Raw genomic sequence first — 13,044 nt, forward strand, 5'->3', positions numbered from 1 at the left:
GAGTTGTGGGTTCTCAGCTGTTGAATGCGTTCAGGACTGAGGTGGATAGATTTTTGAATTCTTAGAGCACTGAGGGACATGAGGTTTGGACATGACAGGTGGAGGAACAGCAAAACTGCCAGAGCAACTAATGGAATTTAAATTTGATCAGGTAATGAAATCTGGAATATATAACGTAGTCTCCAGAATATTTTTTAAATTCATTCGTGGGACATGGGTGTGCCCATCCCTAGTTGCCCGGGGGTAATTGAGAGTCAACCACATTGCTGTGGCTCTGGAGTCACATGTAGGCCAGACCGGGTATGGATGGCAGATTTCCTTCCCTGAAGGTCATTAGTGAACCAGATGGGTTTTTCCAACAATCGACAGAGGTTTCATTGGCAGAGTAGGTCCTATGAACAGCTTGAGTGGCCAAAGAGGCCACTTTTGCCCCTGTTTTTTATATTATGCAAGAGACAGGCCATGCTATATTTTTCATTGTAGTCAAAGCTTTCATTGTTAGTTATCGGCCACCAGGCTTCAAAGAGAACATATAGAAATAAAGAATATTCACAATGGAGAAACATCGATGGAGACCTTCCCGAGACACTGGGGACTCTAAAGTGTTCAATTAAATTGAACTGGAGAAGCCCACAGCAATGAGGAAGCCATTCAGCTCATCTTGTTATGCCAGCTGCTTAAAAGAGACCCTAATCTTTCCCTACAGTCCTGTAACTTTTCTCTTTGTAAATGTGAGCACTTCAGGCTGTGAATCCAGCAATCCCGAGTTCAAATCTCGCTGGAACCTTGCTTGGAGTGGCACAGTGGCACTATGGTTAGCGCTGCTGCCTCACAGCGCCGGAGGCCTGGGTTCGATTCCTGGCTTGGGTCACTGTCTGTGTGGAGTCTGCACGTTCTCCCCATGTCTGCGTGGGTTTCCTCCGGGTGCTCCAATTTCATCACACAATGTGAAAGACGTGCTGGTTAGGTGCATCGGCCATGCTAGATTCTCGCTCAGTGTACCCGAACAGGCTCTGGAGTGTGACAACCATGGGCAGCGCGGTGGCACAGTGGTTAGCACTGCTGCCTCACAGCGCCAGGGACCCGGGTTCAATTCCCGGCTTGGGTTACTGTCTGTGTGGAGTCTGCACATTCTCCCCATGTCTGCGTGGGTGTCCTCTCACAGTCCAAAGATATATGGATGAGGTAGATTGCCCATGCTAAATTGCCTCTTATTGTCAGAGAGCTGAACAGGCTACATACGTGGGGTTATGAGGATAGTACCTGCGTGGATTGTTGTCAGTATGGGCTGAATGGCCTCCTTCTGTACTGTAGGATTTCTACGATTGTCCCACTCCCTTGGATCTGCTCCAACATCCTTTCAGGTTGTATGCTCCAGATCATCGCAACTTGCCGAAAACAAAGACTTCCCCTCATGTTACCTCTGGCTCCTTTCCCCATGGTGGTAAATCATTACTGTTACAATTTGCTTGGACCAGCCCAATGGGAGACAATCCAGAGGTTCCATAGTGAGAAATCTCACAACATCAGGGTAAAGTCCAACAGGTTTATATGGAGTCACGAGCTTTCAGAGTGCTGCTCCTTCATCAGCGCTCCGAAAGCTCGTGATTCCAAATAAACCTGTTGGATTTTGACCTGGTGTCATGAGATTTCTTACCATGCCCACCCCAGTCCAATGCCAGCATCATTGATGATTGCTTTGAATTTTTGTATTCTTTTCCAGATTTATTATCTGCCATGCGGGGATTTGAACTCGTGTCTACAGTCAGCAGTGTAGGACTCTAAGTTACCAATCCAGTAACATTCGCACTCTGCTCCCATTCCCAGGTGCTGCTGCGACCGATTTTGATGGAGATGGAATGCTGGATCTGATCATTTCTCATGGGGAATCCAGAGCACAACCTCTTTCTGTCTTTAGAGTAACCCAGGTATGTATCCGTGTTGTCATGAGGGTAGGGATTTTATATCCATCCGCTCCTGATCGTGGCCACCAGCCCCATCTCTCCCCCTGTGAGTAAAAGCCTGTTGCTAATCCAGGGTGGCACAGTGGCACAATGATTAGCACTGCAGTCTCATAGCGCCAGGGACCTGGATTCGATTCCCAGCTTGGGTCACTGTCTGTGCGGAGTCTGCACACTCTCCCTGTATCTGCATGGGTTTCCTCCGGCTGCTCTGGTTTCCTCTCACAGTCCAAAGATGTGCGGGTGGATTGGCCATGTAAATTGACCCTTGCTGTCAGGGGGACCAGCTAGGGTAAATGCATGGGGTTATGGGGACAGAGCCTGGGTGGGATTGTGGTTGTTGCAGACTCGATAGGCCGAATGGCCTCCTTCTGTAGGATTCTCTGATGATTATCTCAGGAAATTCAACGGGTGTGTTGATTCTTTTATGCCCTGTAGATTGGGACCTCCTGACAAAGGTCCTGATTGGAGCGAGGAGGGAGGTGAAGGAACTCAAGTCAGAGCCTCAGGCCTATCCCCAAAGCCCCTGCAGTTCCTCAGTCAATAGCAGCTTAGGTGCACATTACAGCATTCCTTCCTCTGGGTGTACCTGTACCTGAAAAGGGTCTATTGTGGTTAGGAGGGGACATTGGAGCATTGCTTAATGCCTTCACTGACCCAGTCCCAACCCCTCCTCGACCTGAAGTGCTGATAGATCACTGGAAATCAGTGAATAATGACAATGAACCCAACAAACTGGGGACTCTGCTCCTTGTTCCTGACCTTTACCCGCTGGGGAAATGGCCCTTGTCCCAAATGGATTCACTCTGAATCCATCCTCCAACCAAGCCAAAACTGCTGTCCCTGCAACAGAAACTGGCCATTCAGTCCATCCAGGCCATGCTGGTGTTAATGTTCCACTTCAGCTTCCTTCCATCTTAAATGTACCAGCTTCTTTCCCCTTGTCTCTCCCTGGGGGTGGCACGGTGGCACAGTGGGTTAGCACTGCTGCCTCACAGCGCCAGGGACTCGGGTTCGATTCCCGGCTTGGGTCACTGTCTGTGTGGAGTCTACACATTCTCCCCGTATCTACATGGGTTTCCTCCGGGTGCTCTGGTTTCTACCACACTCCAAAGACGTGCAGGTTAGGTTGATTGGCTATGCTAAATTGCCCTTAGTGTCAAGGGATTAGCAGGGTAAATATGTGGAGTTACAGGAATCCCTGGGTGGGATTGTAATGGACTTGATAGGCCGAATGGCCTCCTTCTGCAGGGTTGGGATTCTATGAATCCTACTTGCTTCCCCTTAAACACTATACTATTCTCAACCACTACCTGTGGTAGCGAGTTCTACTCGAGGACCAGGATATTGGAGCCAAATCCACAATGACATGTGAATCCACACGGATGGAGTGACTTCCTTTGCTGGACTCACGGGTCCCCAGTGTCTGCCAGCTGGGACCCAGGGAAATCCTGACCTCGCAACCTCAGCCACCAGACCAAGAGGAGCTGGAAGAGTTTTTTGGTGGGAGACCTGCCTCATTCACACCCACCACAGGCTGAATCCAGCTTACAAGAGAGAGAGAGAGAGCCATCTCCTAAAACTCAATGCCCGAATGGCCTAGTGTCTGATTTTCTATTTGGAGTGCTGCACTGTGACTCAGGACTGGCTGTCAGCTGAAGGAATGCATTTGACCACCCAACTCAAAGAGACCCACCAATCAACCAATTATATATCAGTCATGTGCTCTTTTATTTTATTCGTTCCCGCGGCATGGATGTTGCTGGCTGGCCAGCGTTTAGTGCCCATCCCTAGTTGCCTGAGGGCAGTTGAGAGTCAACCACATTGCTGTGGCTCTGGAGTCACATGTAGGCCAGACCGGGTAAGGACGGCAGATTTCCTTCCCTAAAGGACATTAGTGAACCGGATGGGTTTTTCTGACAATTGACAATGGTTTCAAGGCCATCAGTAGATTCTTAATTCCAGATATTTTTTATTGAATTCAAATTCCACCATCTGCCATGATGGGATTTGAACCCGGGTCCCCAGAACATTAGCTGAGTTTCTGGATTAATAATCTAGTGATAAAACCACTATGCCATGTGCTCCTGATGATAGTTAAATACAGAACCATATACAGCATGGATAATGATCAGTGAACCATATAGAATCATAGAATCTCTACAGGACATTTGGCCTTCTCCTCTGCACTGTTCCTATATCCCCACACATTCATCATGGCCAATCCCCCTAACCTACATATCTTTGGGCACTAAGGGGCAACTTACCATGGCCAATCCCCCTAACCGACACATCTTTGGACAATAAGGAGCAATTTAGCATGGCCAATCCACTTAACTTGTACATCTTTGGGTACTGAGGGGCAATTTACCATGGCCAATCCCCCTAACCTACACATCTTTGGACAATAAGGAGCAATTTAGCATGGCCAATCCACTTAACTTGTACATCTTTGGGCACTGAGGGGCAATTTACCATGGCCAATCCCCCAACCTACACATCTTTGGTCACTAAGGAGCAATTTAGCATGGCCAACCCACCGAACCTAACCTACCTATCTTTGGACATTAAGGGGCAATTTAGCATGGCCAATCACCCTAATCTATACATCTTTGGACACTAAAGAGCAATTTAGCATGGCCAATCCCCTGAACCTACACATCTTTGAGGTGTGGGAGGAAACTGGAGCACCCAAAGGAAACCCATGCAGACATGGGGAGAGTGTGCAGACTCCACACAGTCAGTGATTCAAGCCGGGAATCGAACCCGGGCCCCTGGCGCTGTGAGACAGCAATGCTAACCACTGCCACCAGACCTCATATCAAAGTGGGAACAAGGGAAGGGAGCTGATAAGATCAGCCATGATTGAATGGTGGTGCAGACTCGATGAGCCGAGTGACCTAATTCTGCTCCTATGTCTTATGGTCTTACGGTAACCATTTTCTCTGTCTGAATTTCTTTATTAAAGGGTGCTGACAATAACTGGTTGCGGGTCATTCCTCGGACCAGGTTTGGTGCGTTTGCCCGTGGGGCCAAGGTTGTGCTGTACACGAGGAGAACCGGGCCCCACCTCCGCATTGTGGACGGAGGCTCTGGGTATCTCTGTGAGATGGAGCCGGTGGCACACTTTGGCTTGGGTAAGTAGCTGCCATTGCATTCCAATGGGTTATTACTCAGGTTCGAGGGCTCTGTGTTTTACGTTGGCAGGAGTTTCCAAACCAACCCCCTTTCACGGTTATCGAGGGAGGCGTGGGATGATGGTGTGGGCACGTGACCGGTGCTAGGGCGAGACTGTGGAAATTCTCATGTTTTATAATTCAGTTTGGATCCTGAGTGGATATTGAGGCTGGTAATTGGAGTGAGAGGATGGTTGGGGTCTGGGGCAATCTAGACTTCTCTTTGAAAGAGATGGCCCAGACCCAATGGGCCGAATGGTTTCCTCCCTGCTGCCCTGTTCTAAGTAACTTTAATAATTATTTTACAGGATGTGGGTGTCGCTGGCTAGGCCATCATTTATTGCCCATCCCTAATTGCCCTTAAGGTGGTGGTGAGCTGCCTTCTTAACGTCCTCAAGACGTAGATACACCTGCAGTGCTATTAGGAAAGGAGTTCCAGGATTTTGACCCAGTGACAGTGAAGGAATGGCCAATATATTCCCAAGTCAGGATGGTGAGTGACTTGGAGGGGAACTTTAGTTGATGATACTCCTATGAGTCTGCTGCCTTTATCCTTCTAAGTGGTTTGTCCTCAATTTGATCTACATTTTGAGCGCTGCTGGAGGCTTTGGGGAGTCAGGAGGTGAGTTACCCACCGCAGGATTACCTGAAGAAGGAGCAGCGCTCCGAAAGCTCATGCTACCAAATAAACCTGTTGGACTTTAACCTGATGTTGTGAGACTTCTTACTGAGCAGCTAACCTTGTACTCTCTGAGACTGGCTCCGAATGAGAAGGCCCAAGACCCACTCCAGGAACTGGAGCACGTGATCTAGGCTGACAGACATTCCGATGCAGTGCTGAGGAAGCACTGCTCTTGTCCAAAGCTGTCATCTTTCAGACGAGACATTAAACCATGTACCTTCCCAGTTACATGGGGAGATCCTGTGGCACTAATCTGAAGAGGAGCGGGGATGTTCTCAAAGTGCCCTGGCTGATATGTTTCTGTCCGTCAACACCACTAAAACAGAGCAACTGGCCATTTACCTCACTGTTCGTCGTGGGATCTTGCTATACATAGATCAGTTGCTATTTTTGCCGACAAACAAATGGCAACCACACTTCGAGAGCACTTTATCGACTGAGAAACATTGTGGGAGACCCACAGCTGGGGCAAAGATGTTGTCTAAATGCACACCTTACCTGTGACATCCGTCCCCACCTAGCCAGCTGCGCCTCAATTCAAAACCTCCTCCATGGAATGTCAGCCTTTGTCAGTCTGGACTTCTTATTATTAATACTTAGTTCGGGTGACTTGTAAAGCCACATCTACCTAGCTGGCTTGGGTAAAAGTCACTCACACTAATAACACCACTCAAAGGAATGCTTGGCCTGTGGAGTGTAGGTTTAAGGTGCGTGGGGAGAAGTTTAGAGGAGATGTGCGAGGCAAGTTTTTTTCCACAGAGGGTGGTGGATGTCTGGAACGCGCTGCCCAATGGGGGTGGTGGGAGCAGGTGCGATAGCGGCATTTAAGGGGCATCTAAATGAATACATGAATAGGATGGGAATGGAAGGATGCGGACTCCGTGCGTATGGTTTTAGTTTAGGCAGGCATCGTGATTGGTGCAGGCTTGGAGGGCCAAAGGGCCTGTTCCTGTTCTATACTGTTCTTTGCTCTTTGAGAATCTTGACCATTATTTCTCCCCTAGCTGACACAGGTCAAAGAATACCTTTCATGGCCATTTTTGAGAATCTTGCTGCACACACAATGGCCGCCATTTTTTTCCCAACATAACAACAGACTTAAAGCGTGGGATTTTCCAGCCCCGCACTCACCCCAAAACCAGAAAATCCCTCCCGAGGTTAATGGACCTTTGCATGATCCACTTCTCACCCGCTACGATTCCCATGGCGAGTGCAACAGGAAAATTCCGCTCAAAGTCTACAAAATGTTCTATGTTATTTCAGAAGGGATGTGATTATCCACCATATCAATCGTTCATTATCTGGGGATGTGGCCACCACTGTTAAGGTCAGTATTTATTGTTCAATTCCTAGTTGTGCCCTGAGGATGTGGACCTTCTCCTTGAATCGTTGCCACCAGTGTGGTGAGATTGCTTCCACAGATCCGTTCCACCATCAGTTCCGGGATTCCAACCCAGCAACAGTGAAGGAATGGTGAATACATTTCCAAGTCAGGATGGTGTGTGGCTTGGAGGGGATCCTGCCAGCGATGCTGTTCCCATCTATCTGCTGCCCTTTGTCCTTCTAGATCTAGGGCGGCACAGTGGTTAGCACTGCTGCTTCACAGCTCCAGGGACCTGGGTTCGATTCCCGACTTGGGTCACTGTCTGCGTGGAGTTTGTACATTCTCCTCGTGTCTGAGTGGGTTTCCTCCGGGTGCTCCAGTTTTGTCCCACATTCCAAAGATGTGCGGGTTAGGTTGATTGGCCATGCTAAAATTGATCCTTAGTGTCCTGAGATGCTTAGGTTAGAGGGATTAGCGGGTAAATATGTAGGGATATGGGATAGGGCCTGGGTGGGATTGTGCTTGGTGCAGATTCGATGGCCTCTTTCTGCACTATAGGGTTTCTATGATTCTATGATCATAGAATCTATGGCACAGAAACAGGCCCTTTGGCCCAAACTGGCTCATGCTGACCAAAATGCCCATTTAAGCTAACCCCATTTGCCTGCATTTGGCCCATATCCCCCTAAACCTTCCCTATCCATGTATCTGACCAAACGTCCCTCCCTCAAACACTTCCCCCCGCAGCTCATTCCACACACATACCACCTCCCGTGTAGAAAAGTTGGCTCTCAGGCTCCTCTTTCCCCTCTCAACTCAGGGATTTGGGACGAGGAGCCTTTCTTCCCTTCGCCACGTCATAATTTCCACCTTTTTCCCCGTCTAAAATCCTCCGCTGGTTCCCATGGAGACCTGGTGCCGTTCCAGGTGAATGGAGGTTATTCACCTTCCCGTTTTCTTCCTGTTGGTAAATACCGTTGTAATATTCTCCAGCAATGCACAAGACAGATTTTTACTGCATTGTTTTACATAGAGAAACCATCCATCTCACACAAGATAGATGAATTCGATGGAGGAGTTAAAAATTATTGATGGCGGTCTCATAAATCCACTTCTCCCCCTCAGAAAAATCTGACAAGCCCTCGTAAAAAGACCAAATTGAGGTATAAATTATTTTTATGAAGTATTAAATAACAGTAACAGACAGCCAAAGCTGCATGTTTTATTGTGATAAAATAAATGTGTAAAGTGCCACTACACTTTGAACATGTATTAGTCACTGCGCTTGACATAGGCCTCCACTTGCCAATCTCTCTCAATTCTGTTCTCTCCCTGTTCCAAACACTCTCCCCTTCATCTACTCTCCTTTTTAGTTTCATTCCTGGGAGGTGGACATCTCTGGCTAGGTCAATATTTGTTGCCCATCACTAATTGCCCCTGGAGAAGGCGAGTCGCCTTCTTGAACGGCTGCAGTCCACGGGTGGGGACATTCTGGCCACGCTCGCCCCAAGAATGGAAAATCCTACCCGAGATCAACGGACCTTTAATGGTGCTGTCCCCCCTACAGTTTCTGTGGCGGTTCCCGAATGGGAAAATTCCGCCCCGTGTGCTGTTAGGGAGGGAATTCCAGGATTTTGACCCAGAAGGAACGGCGGATGTATTTCCAAGTCAGGATGGTTAGTGGCTTGGAGGGGAACTTGCAGGTGGTGTTCCCAGGTATCTGCTGGCCCTCGTTCTTTGTGACGGGTTTAGGTGGTGCTGTCAAAGGAGTTCTGCTCACTTCTCTCAGTCTCTTTCCCTTAAGCTCCAGTTAACACCATTAAAAATGTCCCAGCTCCCTCCACCCATCTCTCACTCGTTGAAATCCAGACTCACTATTTTCTCTTGATCTCCCAGGACCTGAGAAGCTGTGAAATTCCTCAATTCTCTCCGTCTCCTCTCCCTCTTTAGGTTTTGTAAATTCCCAAGTTCAGTCTGACCAAAACCTCTCCTTAATTTAGTAAGAAGTCTCCCAACACCAGGTTAAAGTCCAACAGGTTTATTTGGAATCACGAGCTTTCGGAGTGCCGCTCCTTGGTCAGGTGAGTGGAGAGGTCAATTTCACAAACACAGCATGTATAGGCAAAGACACAATTGTAAGCTAATGATTAGAATGTGAGTCTGTACAGGTAATCAGGTCTTTACGGGTAGACAGCGTGAGTGGAGAGAGAGATAATCACAGGTTAAAGAGGTGTGTATTGCCTCAACCCAGGACAGTTTAGTAGGGTTTTGCAAGCCCAAGCTAAATGGTGGGGGTGACATGTAGTGTGCCATGGACCCAAGATCCTGGTTGAGGCTGTCCTCGTGTGTGCTCACACTTCAAGGACGTGCAGGTTAAGTTGATTAGCCATGCTAAGTTGCCCCTTAGCGTCCCGGGATGCATAGGTTAGAGGGATTAGTGGGGTAAATATGTGGGTGACAGGGATAAGGCCTGGGTGGGATTGTTGTTGGTGCAGGCTTGATGGGCCGAATGGCCTCCTTCGGCACTGTGGGGATTCTACGATTTCTATGATTTCAGTAGCACCTCTGACAGTGCAGCACTCCCTCAGTGTACACCTACTGGAACCTTGTGCTCAAAGCCTGGTTTGGAATTGGAACCCAGAGCCTTGAGGGAGCTGTCAATGGATCCACAACTAACACTGAAGGAGCGATGGAGATCAGGAGGCAGAATCAGAGGAGCGCAGATATCTCAGGGGGCTGTGCGGCTGGGGGGAGAGGTTACAGGGCTGGGGGGGGGTGAGCGACAAAGGAGCCGAGGGTGAGAACTTTGAAACCAGAACATTGCTTGACTGAGTGTGGGTATGGAACAGAGGGCACAGGGTGATGTGTGATTGGGGTTCAATGTGTATTATCACACACACACTGCGGAGTTTGGGTTTTCTCAAGCTCAGGTGAGTGTGTCAGAGAGTTGTCTCAAAGTCACTCCATCATTACAGAGCTGACCCTGACCATAGTGTCGCAGCAATAGAGAAAAAAAAAGTTCCATCTCAAATATTACACTGGGTAGCGTATAGTGTCGCAGGTATGTAACTGGGCATGTAATCCAGGACCTCGTCTCTGAGACATGGACTGCCTGGTTCTGACATGAGCATTTGGGCAGATTCCATGTCAGACACATTTGGATCATCATGAAGTAGAACCATAGAATCGCTACAGTGCAGAAAGAGGCCATTTAACCCATCGAGTCTGCACTGACTCTCTGAAAGAGCATATATCCCAAGCCCTCCCCTCCACCCTATCTCTGTAATCCCATGCATTTACCATGGTCTAACCACGGGAGGACAAAGGACCCAACACCTGAGATTCTTCGAAGAGCAGAAATGTCTGGCATTACAGCCCAGCTCAGATGAAGTGGACAAAACCCCCAGAGCCGTCATTCAGTCACAAAATATACTTGGACACCACCTTAAATTTGGACACCATCACCCATGCAGCAGGCTCCAAGGGCCGAGTGGCCTAATCCTGCTTCCAGTTTCTATGCGAGGCAAGTCAAGATTAAGGTTGAAGGATTCTTTGAAAGAAGCGTGGTGTGTCCATCACAGACTGGGGGAGAAATGCATAAGAAAGAAGTTCTCAAGTGGTGGTGGTGTTTACTCTGAAGAGGTAGTGAAACGCCAACTGAAAAGACTAGATAGTCCCAATAAAAACCAGATGATTGACCCTTGCCCAGACTGTGGAAAGTCCCGCAAGGTCTTCAGTCGGAGTCCATGGTGGAAGGCGTAACCCATGCATGCCAGAAATAGCCATCTTTGAGAATGAATGAACCCAATGATAATATGTCAACCAGGATGCAATATTCATCACCTCACCGCAGCATTTTGAGAGTTTACAAACAGTTAAATATTCTAGCAATACTGATATCGGTAAGTTGTAAATGTATCAGATTGTCATAGTAACCCAACCGGTTCAATTCAGTGCTTTCGGGAGGTAAATGCTTATCTGGTCTGGCCTATATCTGACTCCAATCCCAATCTGGCTCACTGGCCTAGCAAGCCATTCCATTGTATCAATTACAAGTAACTGGGCAAGAACCGTAGCATCTTACAGGAAGTGTCATTCAGCCCAAGTTGCCAGGTTTTCAAAGGCTCCTTTGACAGCACCTTCCAAAGCTGAGAACCACCTAGAGGCTAAGGGCAGCAGACACAAAGAACACCACCACCTGCAAGTTCCCCTCCAAGTTACCCGCCTCCCTGCCTCGGAAATATATCGCCATTCGTTCATCGTCGCTGGGTCAAAATCCTGGGATTCCCTCACTAACAGCAGTGTGGATATACACAGCCTGCAGTATTTCATTTTGTAGCAAGTACTCAGAGGCAGAAGTCCCTTTACCAAAATCTCTTTATTTACAAGTCTGACAGCAGGATACAGAGTGCTATCAGTGAGCCGTCTACACTAGGAGTCCCAGAGGAACTGACACGCCTGGTTCAGTACAAAGCAATAGGCTGTCTGATCGACCCATCAATTTGGCCCTTAATCAGGGAGTTCACATTTTAACAGGCCCACCTCATCTGCCTAATTCAAGTTGTTACAACCTTCAGTTATGATGGGCAATGACCGCTGGCCTTGTCAGCGGTGGTCATACCTCACGAATGAATCATTTAAAAACGCAAATGGCCGCGTTGCCAGGGACGCCCTCAGGTGGAGAATAAGATTCTCAGGTTGCCGTTGGAGACTTGGAAAAATCGCAAGAGTTGTGGTTTCCGGCGCTGTGATAATATGAAACCAAACTTTCTATCCTGAATGAAAAAACCGTCACGAGAAAGAATAGAATTTTCAGTCCATCAGTACAACTTATTAATAATTTCCACCCCCTTAAAATATCTAACAAACATCTGGGTTAGAAAAGGTTATTTTAATCAGCGATGAGGCACTTCAAAGATTGTTTGTGCACAGTGTGGATGTTAATCTGAAAACACACACAAGCTATTTTCCACATGAATGAATTTGTTATGTTGCGAATTTAGGGAGTCGAGTGATTGTTTCGGGATGTTCTGCGTGTTGCTGTACGTGCATTGTTCCCATCTGTCGTTCGGAAGTGGGGAAGAGGCTGGCCGGGGAAGGGAGGCGGCCGGACTGAGTCCGTGCTCATGGGGAGCCCTGGGCTGCCCTTGGCCACAAGGCGAGGGTGGAGAATGTAAACAGCAGCAGCAAAACAACATCTGGTTGTGGTCACCACGCCGTGCTGTTCCAGGGAGATTCAGAGCTGTCAAGCATTAGCTGGGAAGCATTGCCCTCCAAAGCAAACAGTGCAAATTATCGTTGGATGGAGAGGGAGGGAGATGAAGAGTCTGACCTGGTGTGTCTACACTCAGCTGGGTATGGAGGCCATTTCCACAGGCACTTTACTGAGTCCACATGTTGGCAGACTAGCATCTGTGAGATGCTCTTTTAACCCCTAATGTCTTAGCCCAACACCTGTTGAAAAGTGTTTCTATGGCTCTAAGTTGGCTTGTATATTCTTCATTATAATATTAACTGTGCTGGACTCACAAGGGTTAAGCAATACCTCAATGTTAAAATTCCCATCCTCCATGTCCTCACAATCTCCTCCCTTATCCCTGTATTCCCCCCAATCCCATCACCCTCCAAGATCTCTGCACTCCTCAAATTCCTGCATCTCATTCTAATCACCCTATCATCGTCTTCAGCTATCCGGGCGTTATGTTCTGAAATCTCCCCCTAAACCTCTGTACCTCCTTACACCCAACTCTTCCCCTTTAAGACACTCGTGGATGGGATTTTATGGCCTCGCTCATCCCAGAACCGGAAAATCCTGCCTGAGGTTAATGGACCTTTCCAAAGTCCGTCCCTCGCCCTCTATGATTCCTGTGAGACAGTAAGATTCCAACTTCTGTATTTGGT

The 13,044-nt window shown here is 48.1% G+C and overlaps 1 protein-coding gene across 2 annotated transcripts in view; it reads left to right on the forward strand.

Annotated features, from left to right (window-relative positions):
* The window catches only part of LOC145354506 (cartilage acidic protein 1-like), a 317,641-nt gene that overhangs the window by 277,611 nt on the left and 26,986 nt on the right, over nucleotides 1-13,044 (forward strand). For both annotated transcript variants that reach the window (XM_080205934.1, XM_080205933.1), the window contains exons 9-10: nucleotides 1,828-1,928; nucleotides 4,930-5,098. In XM_080205934.1, coding sequence (XP_080062060.1) covers nucleotides 1,828-1,928; nucleotides 4,930-5,098 — 270 coding nt within the window. The remainder of the gene's footprint in view (nucleotides 1-1,827; nucleotides 1,929-4,929; nucleotides 5,099-13,044) is intronic.

The sequence above is a fragment of the Carcharhinus amblyrhynchos genome, chromosome 17 (genome assembly GCF_965287045.1).
Source record: "Carcharhinus amblyrhynchos chromosome 17, sCarAmb.v2.hapA, whole genome shotgun sequence".
In the NCBI taxonomy this organism is placed as follows: Eukaryota; Metazoa; Chordata; class Chondrichthyes; order Carcharhiniformes; family Carcharhinidae; genus Carcharhinus; species Carcharhinus amblyrhynchos.